This window comes from Syngnathus typhle, linkage group LG14 (assembly GCF_033458585.1).
Source record: "Syngnathus typhle isolate RoL2023-S1 ecotype Sweden linkage group LG14, RoL_Styp_1.0, whole genome shotgun sequence".
Taxonomy (NCBI): Eukaryota; Metazoa; Chordata; class Actinopteri; order Syngnathiformes; family Syngnathidae; genus Syngnathus; species Syngnathus typhle.
The window spans coordinates 1,548,948-1,571,915 of record NC_083751.1 but is presented as its reverse complement, the minus strand read 5'-3'; the positions used below and the strand labels follow the sequence as shown (position 1 = coordinate 1,571,915).

General features: G+C 41.0%; 2 protein-coding genes across 4 annotated transcripts in view; both read right to left on the bottom strand.

The window, feature by feature from the left end:
• rabgap1l (RAB GTPase activating protein 1-like) overlaps positions 1-22,968 on the bottom strand; it is a 41,734-nt gene that overhangs the window by 7,535 nt on the left and 11,231 nt on the right. For 2 of the 3 annotated variants that reach the window (XM_061297632.1, XM_061297633.1), the window contains exons 14-19: positions 7,517-7,630; positions 5,689-5,763; positions 5,477-5,602; positions 4,476-4,619; positions 2,943-2,984; positions 496-624 (exon numbers count right to left, since the gene is read on the bottom strand). In XM_061297632.1, the coding sequence (XP_061153616.1) occupies positions 496-624; positions 2,943-2,984; positions 4,476-4,619; positions 5,477-5,602; positions 5,689-5,763; positions 7,517-7,630 (630 nt within the window). Of the gene's footprint in view, positions 1-495; positions 625-885; positions 1,432-2,942; positions 2,985-4,475; positions 4,620-5,476; positions 5,603-5,688; positions 5,764-7,516; positions 7,631-22,968 lie in introns of those variants that run through there. The other variant, XM_061297635.1, reaches the window with a different exon arrangement.
• Positions 14,488-22,963, bottom strand: gpr52 (G protein-coupled receptor 52). The gene has a single exon (XM_061297638.1). The coding sequence runs from the start codon at positions 18,036-18,038 to the stop codon at positions 16,923-16,925; it is 1,116 nt and encodes a 371-aa protein (XP_061153622.1). The 5' UTR covers positions 18,039-22,963; the 3' UTR covers positions 14,488-16,922.

Genomic DNA, 22,968 nt, shown 5'->3' with positions numbered 1-22,968 from the left:
CTTGTTTAGGTGGTTTGGGATTTTTGCCATAGGTACAGTGGTAACTTAAAGGTTTAAATAAACAAATAGAGTTGGCAACCACATCTATTTGAGAAATGAAAGTTTGTTCGGGCAAAGACAACATACAATATCAATGTTTTTTTTTTTTTTTTTTTAACCAGTAAACTTTCAAACAGATCATCCCAACTAAATAAACACTTGCCTTTGGATGGTAGACTAGAAGAATGTCAGACATGTTAAATATTAACGATGTAGACTCAAGGTGATTGGAGGAGAGAGGCAAAGTTATCTATTCTATCTTTCTCTGCAAAGTCTCTCTCTCTCTCACACACACACACACACACACACACACACGGATCTCAAAAATGTATTACATTGTGTAGTGTATGACCTCAGCAAATTCCCAAAATGCCATAAGTCAAGAGGATGACGATGTTTTTTTGTGTACGGGTCAGCGGCATCCACTATCTGAAGAAAAAGAAAGAGGAGGCAAACCTTGATGTTGCAAGCTTGTTCCATCAGCCTCCTGGCGTTCTCTGCAGCTCTGTAGCGTTTGGGCAGCTGCACTCTGAAGAACTTCAGAGCCCCTTCAAAGTCGGCCTGCAAGAGATCCTCCTTGGATGTCTGCAGGTCAACAAGTTGGGTCGGATGGAGGAGAAGGAGGGGGCAAATATTAGTCAAATAATAATCATATTTTTTTATTATAATTATTTTAAATTCTAAAATAAATTCCATCTTGGGCCGGTTGGTCCTACTTTCAAAGGCTAACTAATATGATCGCCAACCAGACGACCAACAGAAAACTTTAGGGAACACACCAAAAAAGCTGATCCCAATCATTCCCAAGCTCCAGCTAACCCGGAGAGTCCCAGTCCCCCGTCTCACCGCCAGCAGCTTGGGGACAAAGAGTCGATGTCCCATCCCGAGAAGATCCATCACTTTACAGTAGGAATCCGCCGAGGCCTGACTGCTTTGGGCTTTTTGCTCTGCCGTTCCCTCTCCATCCTCCACTGCCCTTCGCACAGCTGGAAGTTGGAGAGGGGCCGAAAGAGGAGGTGGAGAGGCCAGAGGCGATAGTGGGGAGGCCAAGGGGGAGGGGGAGGCCCTCTTTGGGCTCGGGATAGCCGATGACTCCAGCGTGTCGTGTGAAAGGTCCCGCTTGGTCTGCATGAGATGAAGTCGTCGCAATGATGTCCACCGAGGATGGAGCCCCGCTAACTGAAGACTCCGGACGAGCAGGTCAGAGGACTGAATGACCGCAGGCGCAGTTAATCAAAACGAAGAGAAGACCGAGTCTTCATCCCACCACTGTCAGAGCCCAAAAGTGACCGCTCGTTGCGTTAGAGTCAAACCATGAGGAAGGGATGGCGTCGGTTGCATAACGCCGTCTTCTACCTGCGAGCCACTCTTACCTTGCTGCACTAACAATCCGATATGTGGTTGCTAAGCAACAAAGGTGCGCAACACGTGGCTTGCTGCTCCGACAAATCTGTCTTCTTTTCCCCGCAAACTAATAACATCTCACAAGTCCAGGAAGCAAGGCGCTTCCAATATGGAGGCTGCACCTGAAATGAAGCGGACAATATTCCAGGATGTCTTTGAAATGCAAAACAACCAAAGCAGCAAGGAAATCCTGTTGCAGTATGGCGCTTGTTAGAAAGGAGGTAGACAAAAAAAAATATCCAACTCGAAAAAAAATTACAGTATGGACCTCAAGCACGTTTCCATTAGCCCATGCTCAGATCCTTCAGACAGCTCCTTCAAATGGAAAGTCATTTGAGTTTCAACAACACCGCCTAAATGGATGCATCTGTGAGTCAGTGAATAGGCTCGTGTCATCCACAGCCATTGTTCTGGTCAGCCACTGGGGCGAGGCAAAGCAAAAGAAAAAAAAGAAAACACAGTGTTTCCAGACCGCTGTCACTTTGTGATGCTAACAGCTAATGGCTAGCAGCTTGCAGGTCATCCATTTGGTGGTGCTGCAAAAATAGAGATCCAGCAGAAGATACGGACCAAGAGCTGCTGGGCTCAAAGGATCCAGAAGGGAAAAACGACAAGAAGAAGCTCCAAGGCAAGAACAGAATGTCAATGAAAATAAAAATAAAGCTTTCTTCCTTCACGTCCAGATAGCTGATGGGTACACCTTACATTCTGGGAGTGAGGAGGGATGTGGGTGATGACGGTGAAGCAGGAAAGGGAGGGAGCTGGATGGACCCAGATGGATGGATGGAGGGAGGGAGGGGGCTGAGACACACGACTACAACGAGGAACGAGCGAGGGAGGGAGGGGGAAGAATGCCGTCATGGCTGGCCAATAGGAAGCTGCTGGTGGAATCCTATTGCACCTACCTCACAGGCTCATATGTTCCCAATAGCCAGTAGATAAATGGATACATACAGAGACAATGTCAATTGGTAAACAAATGACCAATTACTAGAATAAATGTTCATAGTCAACTAAAACTAAGGACGGACTTGTGTATTTATAGAGAAGTCATCTCTACATGCCAACAACTTGTGCGGCAATACAATACCACAACAATAATTAGCTGTATATATTATAAATGTCTTATCCATTTTGAACACATTGAGGTCATTGTTGCGCTGTTGTTGAAGGCCTAATCTTCTTTTCTTTTAATCATCAAGGAATCCGATCAATACCAGAGACACCGAGCCTATATGGCTGGTTCTGTGTGCGCTTTTAAAACTTCCGCATTACGTTTACAAACATGATCGATGATTGACAAAGGACCATCCATACGCAATATGACGAGAACAAATCAATACGACCGGCCACGAGAAGATCTACTAACACAACAAACAGGAATTGCACACCACTTAGATGAAAACAACAAAGTGGTAGAGGGGGAAAAAAAATTCTGTTTTGGTTTCCTGCTCTCATGATTTGATCAAATAGATAGTTGAATGTGTTGCAATACTAACCTTGAGCAGAGCCAAGGCAACATTGAAGATGATGTTCAAACCCTGGAACACATCAGTAATAATGAAAATACAAAAACAAGCATTTTATTTGCCGCCTCGTTAAAAATCAGCAACTCCGCACCGAAACCAGATTCATACGTGAAATTGCAATTTGGAGAATGATAAATGGGATGACGACACACATATCGAGTTGGCCGCTCTGCGGGAACACCCACGTCTCCTTAGTCTCTGTGATCGTTTCACATGGCAACACGGAGCTAAAAATACCCAGACAGCACTAAAAATAAGGAAAGCGAGGTAGGGGGGGGCGCTGTCTTCATAAACTAACTTGCATGAGCCACAAGATGGCGCTACAACGCCGAGTCTGGATCGAAGAGCTTGAACGCATGTGAGAACTTGGATAATACAGTAGATTGAAAGGGACAAAGAAGATAAATACAAAAAAAAAAACGGGCTGGGAATGCGGCATAGTGAAGGTGGAATGAAATCCAGCGGAATATATTCTAATTCTGTTTTACACACATTCCCCAAAAGTAATTAAATGTAATGTGCACGTGAAACATTTGGTGTCATACCCGCCCGCATTGAACGAGCTGTAAATTATGATGATGTCTTTCTTATTACTGCCCGACCGACGTTACTTTAACTGCCCTGCAGATCTCACGAGGCCATAAAGCCCACTGAGCATCTCAAAGGGACAAATTCCACAAGAGAAAGGATTTTTCTTTTTTTAATCTCCTCATTTTACGAGGCTCCGACCGAATTGGGCTCACCTGCCGTGCGCACGTCCTCGCAAACGAGGGACGCATTTTGTTGGTGGTCTTAAGAGAAAAAAAGTGATAAGGTGGAGAAAATGATACACGAGGAGACCAGCTGTCAGAGTAGCAGGAGATGAGAACGGAGGTTTAAGCAACAGATTCTTATCATGCGCTTCATTGGCTGAGGGAAAAACCTGGGAAGCGTCTCATTGTTCTGCTGGGGGGGGCTAGCGGGAGGGAAAAGCGGAAGAAGGGAGGGAGGGATGACAAAAGAGAGGAGTGAAGGCTGAAAGACGGGTCACCATCGAGCAGGGGGGCAAAAATGTTCTATTTTTGAATCCTTTGTCATCAACGATTGCATTGTTACCTTAAAGAAGTGGGATAAGGTGATTCGAGAGAAAGAGGAATCAAATCCCTTTGAATAATTTTACGCATGAGGTATGATATTAACGAGGGTTTGTTTTCATGCTTTCATCTACTTAACCGAATGAGCTACAGTTTTGTCATCATGTATTTCAAAAAACAAAACAAAGAGAGCAGCTCCACAAATGAGACGCAATCTTTGAAAATTGTTGAGCATTGCTCATAGATTTGTTTTGACCATTTTATCAACCTAAAAGCCTGATAGGGACATCTTGATTGATTAGACAGACCAAATCAAAGGGCAGGGTGAATACACACCCGTGTGTCTTCTACTTAGGGCCTACAAGTAAGTCCCTTTTAGCTCACTTGCCTTATCCTATTTGATAGATCGACAAAAGAGCTTGCACCATACCTCGCAAAGCAGGAGATCGGTGATGTGGAACACCATGCATAAGGGGAACTTGGCAGTGAAGAGGGTGAGGAACCACTGAGAGGCATACATGTGCGCCTCCAGGTTGAGTACTTGGAAATGGGACCAGAGATCGGGTAGCTGTTCCTAGAAAACAAGAAAGGAAGAGCTTGAGACACTTTGGAAAACAAAGTGAAAACAATTAGTGTGGTAAATCCAATGATGCAATATAGTGGTCCGCTGCCTTTTGTGTTGGCCCGGCCCGTGAATAACAAAAATCTGCGTATAATTGAGCCCCATTTAAATACGACAGAATTGATTGATTTATTCGACTGTGTTCATTTATTTAGTTTTTATTAATTAATTTCTTTTCAAATGATTATTATTAATACAATTTAATTATTAAGAAAAAAAACAAGGACAAAAGTGAGAGAGGCGCCCGCCCAATGGTCTCGACACATAAATAGTGCGACTTCATATTAAACAATTTTTTGGGTTTCCAAGAATTTTTCCCACAAGTCAGTTTTCACGCAGGAGAAAACGAGGCTCTATCTGCTGATAAGTGTTTCGTAGTTCAACGCTTTATGAAAGAAAAGAACGGCGGTACTTTCAAGAAAATGGTTGTCCTGGTGTATGATTCTAAGTAAGAGCAAATTGGTTCTTCCTGAGAAGTACACAAAAAGGAGTGTTTCTGGCAGCCAAATGCATCAGATGAGGAGAGCAGCAGGAAAAAATCAAAATAAAAATCACTGATGAGCAGCAAGCAGATATTTGAAGTCTGGGTGCTTCAAAGAGCATCTAATCATGGGCTTCAAATTTAAATGGATGTGAAATTTCTTTGAGTAATATCAAAGAGTGGCCCCTATCTTAAAGACATTTCTTTGGAAGAGAGATGTTTTTTTTTTTTTGTGTGCCCCTGTTAATGAATTTGCTGAACAGAATCCTTTTTGAAATCCAAACTGCTGTAAATATGACCAAGCATGAATTCATCCTCTCATGTGTACCTGCATGAGCTTCTCCAGCTGAAAGAACTTGCAATGAAGATCTTCAAAGTTGTTTTTGTAGAGAGCTCTGAGGCCATACTCAAACATGATTTTCACCAGCACACAAAAAGCCTGTTCCTCAGGCATCTGGAAAACAACCGTAACAACATGTACTTTTAATTAATTATTATTTCTATTTGACAATCCACGCATGTGTTCCAATGTTTACTTACATGCAGAAGCAGAACAGCCGCAAGAAACGACTGTCCTTGGCAGTAACCGATTTCCTCATCGTAGACCGCGTAGGCCTTGAAGTGAGAGAGGAAAAAAAAGTAACAATGAATTATTTATTAAACCAATTTCAACACTAAATAATTTCATCTATCCATCCATCAATCCAAAGCGGCTTGAGGTCGCGCTCGCAATCACACCTAGGAACAATTTTTGAGTCTTCAATTAACCTTCATTATTTTGCCAGTAACCATTGACAGCAATATATTTGTATTAGTATGATACAAATTTGTATTGGCTACTTCTTGTTACTGAAACTACCATGACATCAAATGAATGAATTGGGCAAATGTACAGAATCATTTATTTTGCTTCGATTAATCTGATACTGGGTCATTGACTAGCTCCGAACCTTTTCCTTAAAAATGAGAGCAAAGAAATCCAGGGTGAGATTAATTTGCTTAAATTAGAGTTTGATGTGCAGGTAATGGGGATGTCATGCAAAAGTGCCTGGACTCTAATCTCCATGCTGACATGCTTGATTGAGTGCGGTATTCACACGTTCCTAACTCAGCAAGGTGACATGTCTGTCGCTTGACAGATGGATGGGGAGGTCCTGGTGGGACAAATCTTAATTTGGGAGCCTGACGACATAACAGAGCCAGCAGGTTGAAGTATTTGCATCGATTGTAAGCCAGGTACCTATTTCAAAACAATTCAGATGTTTGCATGTTGATATTTCAGAACATTTTTGATGAATAATAAAACTTTTAATTAATAAAAAAATAAATACAGTTTTACAAACACATATCTGTTGACTAAAAACCAAGAATACATTTTTGACGATTACTTGTACAGGTTTAGTTGGACTAAATGGAACATTGAGAAAATAAAGCAAACTGTCACCAGAAAAGTTCACGCAGCTCAATTGACCTTTCTTGGAGAACAAAGGTTAGAAGATTAAAGACCCCGTGCATATTAGCGAGGAGACGAATTTACAAGGGGTCCTGGAAACTCAGGCTTGGCTGTAGCCCACTCATGCCTCAAGATCCAGCCAACCTTATCAGCAGCAAATCTACATTCATTTGCATACAAATGAAGGCCAGCTCACCACTGACCTATTTGGGTCCGGACCCAATGTAAAATGGAAAGTCATCCTCTCATAGAGCTCAACTGAGTCAAAAATTATTATAAATAATCCATCATTGTGTTTCTTGGCACCAAGATTCTCAAAGAAACGATCACATTTGTATGCTGCTGTTGTATTTGATTCATTTTTTTAACGTAGCTGCCGTTTTTCCAAACAGTGACATAAATTGAATTAACATGATTAAGATAAATAGATTTAATATGATGATGCGCAGAGATGAAGCATTATCAATTTACCAGGCTTACATATTGTTCTAAAATGACAACGCCCCAAGTGCATTTGTACAAGAAAACATTTGGCAAGGACCTTGGGCAAAGAGAATCCAAGGACAACAATTCAATGGCCGTATTTAATCCATTAAGCTCTTCTTGGCATAACTGTGATGAATAACAGCAAGACATTGTTGGTAGCAAAAAAAAAAAAAAAGAAAACATCTCGACAATTCCCCTTTAATTCCTTTGCCCTTTTACGTAGCTCCGCAATAACAAAGTACTTCAACACATGATCTAAGATGCTGATGAGTTGATTTGCATTGTATTGAAATGTGTTCATATATTCCAGATTTTTTTAAACGGATTTATTTTTATTATTTAATTTATTGTTAATTAATTTTCAGAACCTACAGACTATTTCTAAGTCAGCAATTAAACTAGAATTAATCAAATACATTTGACTCTTACCTTGCAGATCTTGAAGAGTGAATCCTGTCCATCTCCATCAGAGTCCTTGAAGTAGTCATGTGCAGGGAAGGTACGGTGAATATCCCGAGTGATCACTGCCTCCTGAGCTGAATCCTGAAACGTGTATAAGATTACAAAATGGGTCAAGCGTTTTTTTCCCTTGGTCGACACACTTCCACAAAGTTTTGTGTACCGTAATTTTCGGACTATAAATCACATTTTTTTTCATAGTTTGGGTGGGGGGGCGACTTATACTCAGGAGTGACTTATATACATATATATGTTTTTTTAACACTTTTTTGGGCATTTTATGGCTGGTGCGACTTGTACTCCGGTGCGACTTATAGTCCGAAAATTACGGTATATTTTTTTCCCCCTCTGATTGCGCAACTTCCGAGAGGAAAACAAGTTTTAGATTTAGAAAGACGTCGTCAACTTTTTACAGCTTCTTTTTTCTTTTGAAAGTGCAGCGCATCACCTTGTTTAAAGTTCAAGGTTCTTGCCGGCATTTTTTTCCCCCGCGCCCACATCTGTCTAATTCATAAAATCACAAAGCCACGAAACGATGCTACCATCTGTTGGTTGCACGACTCTGCTCTCCTGTCACTGAAGATATTTATTTATCGTTCGGCCTGTACTGTATGTAAGTCTGGGGTCATTGATATGCTGCGTCATTAATGTTAAACGCCTCCCTTGTGTTATGGCGTGCTGCAAAACAAGCTGCCACCACTTGAATGAACAAAAATATATATTGTGACTGAAAGCAAGAACATTCGAAAACCAGCTCAGCTGTGACCTGAATAATAAAACATGCTAGAAAATGGATGTGGAATGCCAGCGCTTTCATAAAAAGCTGTGAAGTCATTTCATTTACATGCCGTGAAATTCTATGCATGCTGCAGGCTAGCTCGCGTGCTATTTTAATAAGATTTGCGGCACGGAGTTGCATTATGTGTTAAATATATAACGGCTACAAAGTGCATTACTGTATGTTCGGGCATGTTCTTTTCTTAATGAGATTCCGAAAAAAGAAAACACTCAAAGAAGCAACAGAGAATAACACCAATGTGCAAAAATAACATATTATTATTATAATATATATTTATATCATTTATATTATATTTTACATTATATGATTAGATTATTATTTATATTATATATTATTAATAGAATATTAATCTGGTAACAAATGCACCAAATACAGGCTACGTTTAACTGTGTTATGTAATAATGGTACAAAAATAAGATTGCAGATAATTGGATTTTTTTTGTTTTTTGCAGGATTACAATTTTAATGGCAACCTTGTCTGGCAACAAGTGGATCAATTGCTACACTTCAACTCTTGGTCAATGTGCTCCCATCGTGTGTCTTTTTCAATTCCTCGTGTTTACTCCGTTATTTGTTGTACTGGAAATCCAACGTAGATACTTAGTTACCTATTTAGCGGTGCCGTTTAAATGAGACTAAAAGCCGCCTCTCCGACCTCGTGACCTTTTAAAATGCGCAGAAGATCGTTAGAGCTTTACTGCTCGTGTCACTGTGTCCAAAGTCTTTGAGAAAAAAAAAAATCGATGGTGTCGGGAGATGTGCACGTTAGCCAATAAATAAATATGCATCGTCATTTAAATAAACCATCTTACTGCTCAGGACAGAGAGTACACTAACCTGAAACTGTTGGCGCATATTAACTATTTGCTAGGCTCCAACTGTGAAGGTCTAAATGTCACTGAAAATCCTACTGAAATGGAATTTTTAATGAAAGGCACATCATTAAAAGCCCCGGATTGCCAGAAAACAGAGCTTTTAGAAATACAGTGGAGAACTTTTAGAAAATGAAAATGAACCCTGCCAATGCAAAAGCTTCGAGTTCACGGTCTCCGTATTTCGTCTTTTTTTATTTTGTATTTCTATATATTTATACATTTTCCTTTATCTGCATCGGCCCAAAAAAAAAAAAAAATCCTCTCGCCCTGATTACCATGCATATATCAATGAGGACTAATAAGAACGTGTTTGACATTGAAAGTCGTAAACGCTTTGATTTAATAAACCATGCATGTCTCTGCTAATTAAGAGCCTCATTACTCAAAAACTCCACAAATTAGTGGAACTGAAACTCTTAGGTTGCTTAGCTAAGATAAAGCGTCCCAGTTTGTGGAGAAAAAGAAAAAAATCTGCCTTGGTTTGGATGAAGAAAACAGTGATTAATTTTATTTCCACAATCACAGAAGGATTGATTTAACAATCTACCTATTCTTGTCATACAATGCTGCATTGCATCTCAAATGCTTTGCTTGCTTTATTTGAACACACCTGCACTTCTTCCCTGTAAGTACTAAAACCGAACGTGAATTCCGTGCTGCTCATTTAGATGAATGTGTCACATGTAAAATGCAAATGCTGAAACCAGCAGCTCCGTAATCTCTTGGGGGGGGCTGAGGTGTTCAGCAGGAACTGCAGCCTCATCAGCACCATCAATTTTCACCCATACCCTACTTCCACCTGCACAATGTGCAACGCAAAACCAAAAGACTGCTTCGTCCTCATAAAATGGCTTCCAATTAGGAAGGTTCCAATTAACTTTTTTTTTTGCTTTATAGCAGGCTAGCCCGGGACGATCGCATAAAAAATTGAGCGAGGCATGCTAGGCCTATTTTCTGAAGACAGCTGGAGAAAAGCTGATAACTGTGCACAGCCCAGGATTATTATTACAATCACTAGCATCCAAAGGACCTTCGCTGTGACTGATCCATCCACCGCCGCCGCTACAGGTGAGTCAGTGGACGCCGATGTTCAAGGGGATCTAGAGGGCAGTGGGCAATGGATTCGCTCCCTTCTCGCATGGAAGCGACACAGTGATAGGGAATCTGTGGCTGTGATAAGAGGAGCCGGTAGAAATAAATAAATAAACAAACAAACAAACAAACAAACAAATACATACATAAATACATAAATACATAAATAAATAAATAAATAAATAAATAAATAAATAAATAAATAAATAAATAAATAAATAAATAAAAAATTGAAATAAATAAAAAGTAAAAAAAAAACAGAAAAGCTGATTTAGCCAACGGCCGTTTTCTTGTTGCTTTCTAATATGCTCAACAAGTTAAGATGAAGAAGCAAAGGATCTTATACATATTGATGAGGTCACCTATTGGCACCTATGTGCACTAAAATATACATGAAACATGAAAGGTCAGGGCTAAAATGGCAACTTCCTTGAAAAAATACCAACCTTTGCTGCTCAAATGCCAACAAAGCTGACAAATAACATGAGCAGGAATATACCATTAGACAGGCTGGAACCCAAAATCTTCATCCAACATAATACACACGGAGGTAATCAATAAAGAATGAGCACTGCAAGGCAACCTCGGCGCGCATGTATTATTTCTTCACGCTGAATGAACCTTTCAGGCATATATCCCCCGGTGGATTGGAAACTGATTGACAGAAGGCAGAAAACAAGACAGATGGAAATAAGGGGAGAATGAAAGAGGCAAAGAGTGATGGCTTGGAAGAATGGCGAGAGGAGATAACGTGGAGAGACAGAAGAGGAGAAGGCGAGAGAGAGAGATGTACACAGAGGGGAACGAGAGGCTTCCTCTAATTGCAGCCTGCAGGCATGTACTATTACGACAGGTAACTTATTTCACGCAGCCAGCTAAAAATAGTCATGTGTCCAAACCTGCCCACTTTAACATCCTTTTAAATCATCAATTTGGAGTTTGACCAAAAACATCGACTCTACTGGAACACTGAGGTTGATTGCCATTTTTTTTTTTTTTTACTTGAGGCATTTTTTGTTTTTTCATCATAGGGATGCAGCGATACTATTTTATTTGAGACAGATGTGACCCTCCCTCCCTCCCTTCTCGAGTCAAACGTGTCTAACGGCGTTGGCTGATGGGCTCCATCTCTGACAGATGCCTGGTCTGCATCAATCACACCACGCTAAAAAGTCATTGCAATAAAATGTTTGCCATGGGAGAGCTTCCTACTTGCGAGTTTGTTTGAAATATAAATACGTCCTATCACGCTGCTTTGACGGTATTACGTAAGCCGGGAGAGGGGAAGCTGCCCTTGGAAAGTGTCTGATGCGAGGTGGCATGCTTTGCTAAATCAACAAGATACAAACGATAGACACCGGCTCAGTACAGCTGAACACTCAGATCCCGCTAAGTCCTTCAGTGACAGTAGGACCAATCAGAAAGGATTCCACTCGCGCTAAAACCATGGCAACCACTACGACAAGTCGTTTCGTGAGAAGGAAAAAAAAAAAAAAGGAAAGAAATCACCTATGCAAGGAAGGAAAAGCAATCTTATTTTCTAATCAATAGCTCAGAAGCAAAAAAAAGTCTTTGAAGCTATGGCTAATGAGAAGCTAATCAACGTTGAAGCGAATCCCTGCAAGAATAACAACTGTGCTCGACTTTGTCAAGATTGGACAGTTGAGAATAATAAACAAATTAATTAACGTGACCATTCCTAAAAATAATTTGCGGTTGGGATCTTGAAAAACCCTCAACCACAAAAAAAAAAATTGCTTTTGATAAATAAATAAACCCACTATGGCTATAAAGGCAAATACCAGAAGTAGTTATTAGTCTCCAAGGTTTCATTTTCTTGACCAGTGGATTATTTAAAGCATGAACATGGCTGTTGTTTGGAATAAATGCGTGCTCAGCGAACCTTGGGAAGATCAGGTCAACAGAAAGTGCTTCCCTAGCAAGTCAAAAGTCATTTGTTTTATGGAGCAGCACCATTTTTCAAAACAACAATTTGCAGTCTTGAGGAACTAATATGAGAGAGAAAATGCTTCTTGAACGGAAACACGTTGCTATTCCTTCTGCCTTTTGATGTCACAAAAGCTGGCACATGAACAGGAGAGTGTCATCTTTTTCTAATCCGCCGTATACGACAAGGAATATCCATGCAAATCACCGCCGACACACCTGCCTGTGTGGTTTGCTGTTCTCTTTACTTCAGGGGATTTGCTGAGATAATCTATTGGGATGATATTCAAAAGGACAGCAGCACGGTAATTAAAAAACAGCACTCCTGAGACCTTTATCCTTGGTGGCTGGCAAAGAACTTTGGAGCGGCTCCCCTGGAGGCTTTGGGGCGGGTGGCAACATCTGGACGACTGAGCGGACTGCTAATTCATCAGCCTTTGTAACTGTGCCGCGGCATTTTAATGGTCAGGGTGGCTCGAGATTTCATTAAGCTCCGTTGGGAACTGAAACCAGACTTGTGATTTTGCTTGCAATTAATAGCATGACGCAAACTAATCGCTGATCTTGGACATCTTTGACTTGTTTAATTTTATACTTGTTTAATATAATTTATTATATAATATATATATGATATTAATATATAGTTTAATTGATTGATATATTAATGATTGCGACAATTTTTCTCTGACTCTTTGCCAGTGTTCATTTTTATACAATAATCGTAAAAACAACGCAATGTTCCATCACGGGTGAGCTCATTTTAGAACAATTTATTTATATATTAATCATTGCGACAATGTTTCTCTGACTCTTTGTTCATTTTTATACAATACTCGTAAAAACAACGCAACGTTCCATCCCGAACAGGCCCATGGGCTAACTCACCCGATTTTAGAATCACCGTGTTGGTGACCTCCGATTTAGAACACACCAAATTGCACGTAGAGAAAAGTGGCAAGACAAGTGCAAAGCAGCAGCATTCATTTTCAGAACCGCCTCAGGCGTGTCTCCACGTGCTATTATGAATACACTGCAAGTTGGATTTCATAACGGCTCGAGTAATTAAATTGGCAAAGTGCTGCTGTCTTTAACATGATGAAAATGTGTTCAATCTGAAAATATTAATTAGAAGGATGGATGGGATGGTGAGTTTCCATCTCAGAAGAAACAAATGGTACATGGACACGACACTAATATAAGCAATATAGAAACAAACGGAGCAATAAACGACTTTCACGGAACATTCGCTCCACTGAAGAGACATCAGTTCTGGGAGGAACAATTTGCATCTCACACCTGCCTCAGTCTGGACTAGCTTCCAATCTGAAATGGAGCTTCTGGCAGTGAAAAACAATTCATTGCTTTCCAGACTTCTATTTGTCACTGCGAGTTCAGCAATGGTTTGAATGGGATGACTTAAGAAAATCGGAACAATTGAAAATGCTATTGTTTTGCTGTCATTGTTTTTGGTCAAATTAGGCTACAATTGGCAATTGAACAAAATTGTTTGTTTTGATTCAATTTGATGCCCCCGCATTTTTCAAGTCAAAACCGACTGCAAATTTTAATCTGTTTCAAGCATTGCCAAGAAACATTAAATAATGGAATGTGTTACAAAATAATTACACAACAAAAAAAACACCATTCTAAGTAATGCAAGCAGTGACATCATAATTATGAAGTGGTTAATTAAAGGTACATTTAACTCTTCCCTATGATTAACAATTACAAATGACTGGAAAAACAGGGGCAATATTACAAGAGGAGGAAATTACAGTATAACCGACTGCATAAGCTTCATAACCATGGGAGTGATTTGACCGCTTTGCATTTATTTAATGCAACTATAATGGTCCGAGAGAGAAGCCGGCAGTATTGATTCGAGTATAAAAGCATCGAATTAAAATAAAGAGCTTCCTGGGGAGTAACAGCAAAGTTATATAAGCTCTTTGCTGCATTAGCATAAACCTAAGCAGAGCATGATATTTTAGTTTCGATAATCGTTTCTTGGCTCGTGATCTCTCATTTGACTAGCTCTGAAAATAAATCCAAATGCTGCAGTGCGCCCATCTCGTCATGTCGAGCGCATAAGCAATAGAAGCAGCTTTCCTTCAAATGATGACTTTCCCCACCTGAAAGAAGGTCAGGTGGTCTGGCTCAATCAAAAACGGAAAAGCGGCCGGCAGGCAGGCAGGAAGCAAAGCATGCTGCCAATTGTGGCAATGAAAGGGAATTCCTTATATAGTGGATGGAGGTCTGAGAGGGAGGGAGGGAGGCAGGGGGGGCCTCAGCTTGGAAGCTGCTGTTGCTTTGGCAGACAACTTGGAGCGAGAAAATGTTTTTTTTTTTTGGGGAAGGAGCCCAACATACCACCAGATAAAAGAGAATCCTTCAAACAACTTGAATAAATGAATTTGGTGTCTTAAACTGGAGATTTTTTTTATAGCTTTATGTACATTGAATATTTTTTGAATAAAGAATGTTTTTATTTCTTACTTTATTCTTCTATGTGCAGCTGCATTTTGTGAAAACGTCGAATCATAATCATCGAATTCATCAGTACGACTTGAGGAGAGTGGTCAGCGCTAAGCCGTTGTGACAACTTTAGAAAACTTTTCTGCCGCCTTTAATCACTTTATTTTTATTTTTACAATGATATTTCAAATCTGCTTTTAGACAAAGAGCATTTTTGACTTTGGGATATCTGCACTGTATTAGTATTGTTTTTCTGAATGACCTAAGCAGACAATAATCAAATGTGACTTTATTGTTATTGTCGCCTTTATTTGGTTGGCAGCAACAGCAAAACTGAGGCCTTTGGCAAAATGTCCCAAATTAAAAAAATAGATACTGTGCTAACATCACACTGCTTCCTCTAATCAAAACATTAGAAGCCTATTCATTTAACACAATCGGTATATGTAATTGTTTTACTGTACAACAAGTTTGTAATACACACACACACACAATATTATAGTATAGTCATTTACAGTGTGAAGGTTGATACATTATTTTCATGAGATAAATATTTAACATCATCAAAAATAAAAATAAATTACTGCACTGGCGATTATTTTGAATTCAAATTTTGTTTTAAGATACAGACATTGATTTAGCTTTAGCATTCAATGTCTCCTGAATGTTTCAAACGGTGAGTCTAACACACAAATTCACAATTCTAAAAGTCACACCCAAAAAAGAATCATTTGCGAAACCTCTGACCGCAATCACATTTCAAATTTTATCATATTTGGGTACGACTAAGTCTTAAATGTTTTTCTGTGTTGTTGCCATAACTACCTGTATATGAAAATAATTTCAGGCCCCATCTATCTATTCCGTAGCACTACCACTGGGGGCATTTTGTCCAATGAAGAGAGCAGAAGACCATTGAGCACATCGAGTCAACTGCTATCGGGCATTTCGATGCCATGTTGCCACACGTTATCATTTGAAAGACACCATTCAGACATCAGACACTTTAAGAACAACTGAGATAAAAGAACTGGAGTAATTAGAACTCCTTGGCTAAAAAGGCTTTTCACCATTTTTTAAATGAATAGCTTTTCTTTTGAAGGCAATGCTGCCCGGCCGTTCAGCCATCTATTTCATGGGCTGAACTATTTGGGTACATCGCTACCTATTATTATTATTCTATTATTTCAAATTTTCAAACTATACTACGCCGTTAACTCATTCCGTGCCATTGACGGTTTATAGATGTCAACGATATGAACTGGCTTGGCAGTGAATGAGTTAATTGCAAATGAATCAGTAAAAATATGACATCTCACTATGTCAGTATGAAGTTAACAGTATTGTCATGGCGTCTTAAGTTTCGCGGCGTAACACATTACTGAGAAACGGCACACCCTCTTTTTTGGTCTCGTCGATATAAAGTAACGAAAGTGAAGGGGTCGAATGGGGAAAATGTTAGCATTTTAATAAACAGATTTATGATGCCCAGCTAACAAAAATAAGTTCAAATATTTACGTTAATTGTGCTCCATAAAGGTGACTTAATGAAGTATGAATTGCACACAACTCTACTTGCGGTGGAAGGGATTGGCGCCATCTTTAAATCTTGACAACGTTGAACTTACTACAGCTTGTTTGTGCTTTGGAAATGGCTTCACTATTATTATTATTTTTTTTCCTAAAGACATTTCAGAGGTTTTGGCTCATTGGCTCAAAGTCTGTGGCAGATGTCGTGATGAGTTAAAAGCAGCTCTGCAAAACCTCATTGTAAGTTTCAATATTTAATTAGCTGTGTCAAAACAATGTAGCGACGGCAACATTTTGAAATGTCTTTTTTTTCCCCCAAACAAAGCTAAAAAAAAAAGCTAATTTCAGCTATACTTGACTGTAAACGTCAATATCACTAAATGAAGTAGATATGTTTCAAAAATTTGCCCGTACTATGGTGACAATTTTAAAAAACGGCACTATGGTTGTCAACAAATCAATACCAATGAACAACCTCGCTCGATCTCGCTCAATTATAAATATTGAAATTTACACAGAAACATAACAGTGACATGTACAGGCTCAATGTTGAATCAATTGAATTCAAGTTCAAAAAGTATCAACATCAATTATTTTCTTGTTTTTTTTAACATTTCAATTCAGTGTATGTCGTCAATGAGTCTCCTAAGCCACTCGGTCAGATGGAGCAAGAGTTTGCCCTTTTCCGTGGTTTAGGCTTCCCAAAGTCTCGATCATCAGCGGCACCACAGTGACTGAAGGAGCAAATGGTCTGCGAGAGGCGACGCATGCCCAAGCGGAACACGCTGTTGGACAAGCTGTAGATGACACAGTTGCAAAAACTGTTGCTAATTGCTAGCCAAGTGGTAATGAAGGAAAAAGCCGGGCTGTCCAGGACATGGGAGCTTTCCAACACAAAGTAGATGATGTAGGGGAGCCAGAGCATATAGAACACGCTGGTGATGCGGAAGAGCACCATGGCGTAGCGCCGATCCGGTCCGTGGCCTCCTTGATGCCCGTCCTTGTCCCCGTCCGCCGTATCCATGTCTTGGGTGGGAAACCGCGCCCGGCGTTCACTGATGTCCCTGTTGTGCTGCTGGCAAATGCGAAAGATGTGGTAGTAGGTGAAACACACCACGAGAGTGGCAGGTGCGTACAGCGAGCACACCACGAAGCCTGTAAAGAGGGCTGAGGTGGGCCAAGACTGGGCGCACCACTCGAAAATGTCCCCGTGGTAGCCCGGCTTGCCCCAGCCGAAGAAAGAAGGCAAGAAGACCAAGCTGGAGTAAACCCAGATGATGGTGATGCAGGCCCTCAGTCGACACGGCGTCACCAGTTGGTTATAAGATAGCGGTTGTGTGATGGCCAGGTAGCGGTCCACGCTGATACAGGCCAAACAAGCCATGGAAACACTTTTGAGAACCGAGATGACATAGCTGAAAACCTGACAGGTGATGGGCTCCTGGCCGCTTGCAGGGTAGTGGAGCAAAGACAAAGTGGGCACCAGGCAGCTGAGACCAACCAGTAGATCGGCGTAGGCCATGGTCTGGATGAAATAGCTGGTGTTGTAGTGATGGAGCAGCGGGGCGCAGTGGAATACGAAGATCACCGTCAAGTTGCCCACGATAATGAGAACGGTCAGGAGTACCACAACAGCCGTCTCCAGGATGCAAGCCTCTAGACCTTTCTTGAAGGCCCAGCCCAAGGGACACGAGTGGTTCGAAGCCGAGCCAGAAAAGACGTGGCTGCCGTTGGGTGCGAGCATGGGATCGGTGGTCATGTCAGACAGATTCATTGTTCCGGCTGTGTCCTCGGGAGACGGCTTCCGGGTGCAATTTCCACAAATTGCCTCCTCCCCTCCCACTGTTCCAGGTCCCACCTTTACTTAATAGAGCTTAATGCGCTACCCTTACTGCCTTTCACCTGACTTTCACATTGATGAGTCTCAATCAAGGGAAACGTGACGGGAGAAAAAAATCGCTCGGGCTTTGGCGGGGATAGGACGAGGCCCTTCTTTTCCACATGGTTTATGAAAAAGGGAGGTAGCGAGAGGGGGGGGGGGGGGGAGAGAAAAAAGCCGTGTGGAATTATGGCTGAAGTGAGCATCTGTCGTAAAGGTGAGGTTCATGCTGCTTTGCTTGCCAGCGTGTGGCCTTTATCGCCCATTTTAAAAGAGCTAACACCAAAAGGCTGAGGACATAAGCTGTTTTCACAAAGAGACAGATGAAAAGAGGTTGTGAGCGAGTAAAGGAACCTCAGTGCTCAGTGTATTAAAAATGTTGGGCAGATTCCCAGGGGAAGAAAAAAAAAAAAGGTTATTGGCTAATTTGGCACCCATTTCCTAAAAAGAAAAAAGTGGAAGTGACATCACAGTTTGACTGTTTTATGGGGTTGCTGTGTTTGCAAGCTTCCCTTATTTTGGTGGTCCTCGGCATTGTCTGGAGCTCATGTGTGCCTAACCATTGTGAGAGTCAAAACACAGACACGGGCTAAAAAAAACAGCGGGATATCCACACAAGATAATGTCACAATTCTCTCAGCAGTGTTGTTGAGCGTAGCGAGGCATCCGTGTGCGGGAAAGAAAAAAAAAAAAAATCCACTGTACAACGTCTTTTGACAAAAAAAAAAAAAATGATTGTGTGCATAACACCAAGAGTAGAAAATGTCCTCTCAAAGTATTTTGAAGACAACAGGTGCATGAAATGGTGGTAGAGTCCGATGAAGGCGTGAAATATCCGACTCCCGTGCAGGCAGGTGAAAGAAAGAACGAAAGGAAGGAAGGAAGGACTCTCTAGGAGCTATGAGAGGCCAGCTGAATAACTCAGCGCTCCACTCACTTTGACTCCTCAGCAATCCGCCGGTCCAATCCGACAAGCACTTTTTTCACCTCTCTTGCATTCTTCTCTTGGGATTCGGAAGCATGTGAAATGGAGGCTTCAGCCCATTTTCTTTTGCAACTTGTCTTTTAAAGCATTCATTCTTTTGTAGAAGGTCCTGTCGAGCTTTGCCTTTAACTCTTCTCTCTGTATGTGTGCCGCCCATAGGGGGGAAAAAAAAAAAAAAAAAAAAAAAAAAAAACTTGCTGCGCAACAAAAGGGAAATCCGTTACAGTAGCATTAAAAACCAAAAAAAAACAAAAGGAGTCCCAGTTTTAACCACTGTCCTCTGCGAAATGTAATTCCGGAGCATGATAAGCCATTTGGGTCAATCCTGTGTAGCAGGCACAAAGACAAAAAAATGATCCTAAATGCAGAATATATGAAAAAAAAAAAAAAAGATGACTAGACAAATGGAAGTGTGCTAATTCTGCAGCAAGCAAAACAATGGGACCAAGAGTCCCTCAGCCCTGGTGCAGTAAGAAGGAGAGATGCTGTGACTGGCTTACACTTCCCTCCCTCCCTCCCTCTCTACATAGTCTTTGGAGCTCGCACACTCAGTCTCTCTCTTTACACACACACCCGCCCGGCCGCCCTCCCCCTCTTCCTCGCTCTCTCTCTCAGCCTGCTCACCGTTGGACGACTCTACTCCCTTCTTCACCTGAGGCTCCGAACCAATCACGACGACTTTTCCCAGTGGTACAAGCACGTACAGTAAGTGGAACTATTGGATATTAAGCAGAAACCTCAGGCTCTCCATTTTTCACTTTCCCTCTTGGTTCCATATAGCTGTCCTTTGCATCCCACATACAGTCTGTCTTTTTTCTAAGTACAGGAAAAGAGACTGTGACTCAAAGCAAACATTTTATGTAAACGTTGATGCAATTACACTCTGACACTATAATACGTAACATTTTTCAACCAGCTAATAAAAAAACAAATACTAAGCGATTCGATGAACACGGTGTCATATTCAATGGATGGATTATGCACCATAAAAAAAAAAAAAGGCCGATAGAAATGTAAGTCAGCTAGAAATGCAACAGCTGTTACTCAGTCAATGGCGAGCTCAGCTCAGCTCAGCTCAGCTCAGTGGACACTGATGAAAAACACCACCAGAAGGCAACTGTTAATTATTCATTCTTCGACCAAAGTGAGCCCGCGGGGCCACTTGGAAACAAAGGTGAATGCTTCCCACAATTCAATCGTGCTCCGCCCCGAGATCAAATTTGCATTTCACTACTCGCTCTTATGAAAACATGACTAGATTGTGCAGGTCATCTAAAAACTCACTTTTGAATAGACAAACACTAAGAGATATCCGCAAAAACATTTAAGTAACATGAACTATTATTTTAAAAAAAAAATAAAAAAGTGGGATCAGTCCGTTGTTGGAGTCTTAATGTACTGTCTAGGTTGTGCTGGAGTAAAAGTGTAGAAAAGCGGAAAATGTTAAGGCTGCCTGCTGGAATGACCATCTATCACTTTCCATTTCATCTCACGGCTAAAGACCTGTCAGACCACTCAGGTTCTGATACGTATACTTATTATTCTCTCACACTTGTCCTTGCTGCATGTAGGTCATGATGCATCTCTTATTCATACGTAGAGGTTAGCTGTAAATATTTAATCCGACAAACACAGGAGTGGACTGAATATTTGCATTTCATTTGTCTGCTAAGGCTCAGCAATAATTTAGTAGACGTTTGTCTTTTTTTAAAGTCATGACAAAACCATGCCGTGGTCAATGTTTTTGATTTGATTTGATTTGATTTTAAAGCTGGTCCAACATTGTTTTGAGAAGATCAATTGTACAGTCGGGCTACAGTCAGCAGGCAATGTGACACAGAAACGCTGAGACCAGAGAAGATGCTCTAGGCTGGATCTCCTTAATCCGAGCTGTCATATCAGTGTCAGGATGGCTAGAAGGCGATGGCAACACACACACGCAGACTCGCACGTGCACTGTGTGATATTTTACAAACCCTTACGAGATATACATCTACCGCGGGGATGGTTTTCTTTTTCTTTATATATACACAGTATATTTAATTTCCACTTGCTTACATACTCCAGTTTGTTTACAAAAATACTTTTCTGGTGCCCACTGCTCCGTGCAATGGATATGTGAATAGGAGCCGGAGGGCTTTGAGAATAGACCAATACTGTAAACGACTCACTCTGGTTTTAGAAGGTATCGTTTCTTTTTTAGAGACTAGTGAACCTACGGTGAAACTGTTGATGTCACAAAGAGGTGCTGACCTCTTAACAGACTGGCTGCTGTGTGTGTGTGTGTGTCGCTGGGCTTTGGAAAATACAGGCCTGGAAATAGCTGGCCAAGCTATTTCAAATGGAGGTTCAAGCGTAGTAGCACACCTTGGGCTTGTTGGGCTTGAGGGAAACGAAAAGGTTGTTAAAATGTCACCGGCAAACACCAAACCCAACTGCAAATATAGTGCTGCGCCAGCTCAGAGTTATTTGTAAATGTCTCAGATGCCCTGAGGACGCGTGTGTGTGTGCGTACGTACGGGCATGTGTGCATTTCTGACTGTGATGAATGTAATTGTAAGTAATGCAACGCTGAAAATGATACGATATCAAGGTCGCAAGCCATAGGCCAAGACCTACTCAATAAATCAATTCATTATTGAATTAATTACTAATCCAATAGTATATGAATCCATTCACCAGGCTTTAAACAAAATCTCGACAAACTGCAATTATTGACACTTAAAGCTTTCCAATAAGGGCGGGAGTCCAATTACTTGCAACTCAATTAGCATGAATGTTGTCACTGAGCCCAGAGAGTCGACATTAATATGCTCCACATCACCCAAGCCATCACTGTCATTGTTCCCTCTTTGCCTCTCTCCTTTATATTCCCTCAGTTCCATCCATTCATTTCGTGCTGCTATTAATAGCCGCAGCGCCCGCCTATCAATACCGTACTCCGGCAAGACAGGAGGTGGGTGGCTGCCTGGCTGCCTGGCTGGCTGGCTCGGAGGGTGTGCAACAGTCAGTCAATTGAAAAGAAGTCATCTCAAGTAAAAAAAATAAGGCTTGGACTTATGTAAGAAGCGAGAGACAGAAAAGTGTCTCTTGGAACAAAACAATAAAAATGGTGCTGCCTATGGAAAAAAAAGAATACAACTAAAATAAAGGTATTACGCAACAGGGAAGACACAGTTGATGACCAACGACTAAAAAAGTGACTGGCCAGATTGTGTTATTGACACAGATTCCTTCCCTCTCATCTATTTGCTCACTCCATCTTTTTAAGCAGACTATCCTGCCTTTTGATTGCGGTCGCTCTGCCGTATCGCATTTGCCATAAAAGCCAGGATCTTTGTCTTCTTCGTGTGTTCATATCAGCAGCTCGCCCGGCTGCTGCTGCCTCTTACAGCAGGCTTTGTCATTCTGCCCACTGATTAACAAATATAGAGGTCAAAAACCCAAGATGGACCTCCGCCAAATTTCTTCCAGAGATTTTTAAAAATGCATTAGGAATACATGCATCATAATAATTGCAGTATTTCAAAAATATATATATCATGATGAGGACGCACCCTTCCACCAATTAGTCCATTAAATCTCCTTGAAAGGTTTACATACATAACCCTGTATATATAATAAATATCATATAATATTTAGATGATATCAAATAAATATACGGGTATGTCGAGAAGCAAAGTACACCTTAGAGCTTATCTGTCACCAAGCCAATTGCAGAAAAATATCGTCGAATAAACCTAAAATATGTCAAATGGAATTGTGTGGGCTGTTTTTCCATGTTAACCAACGGGAACTTTGTTCCAAAGAACTATGACTTACTTTTCTGTCATTCATTTA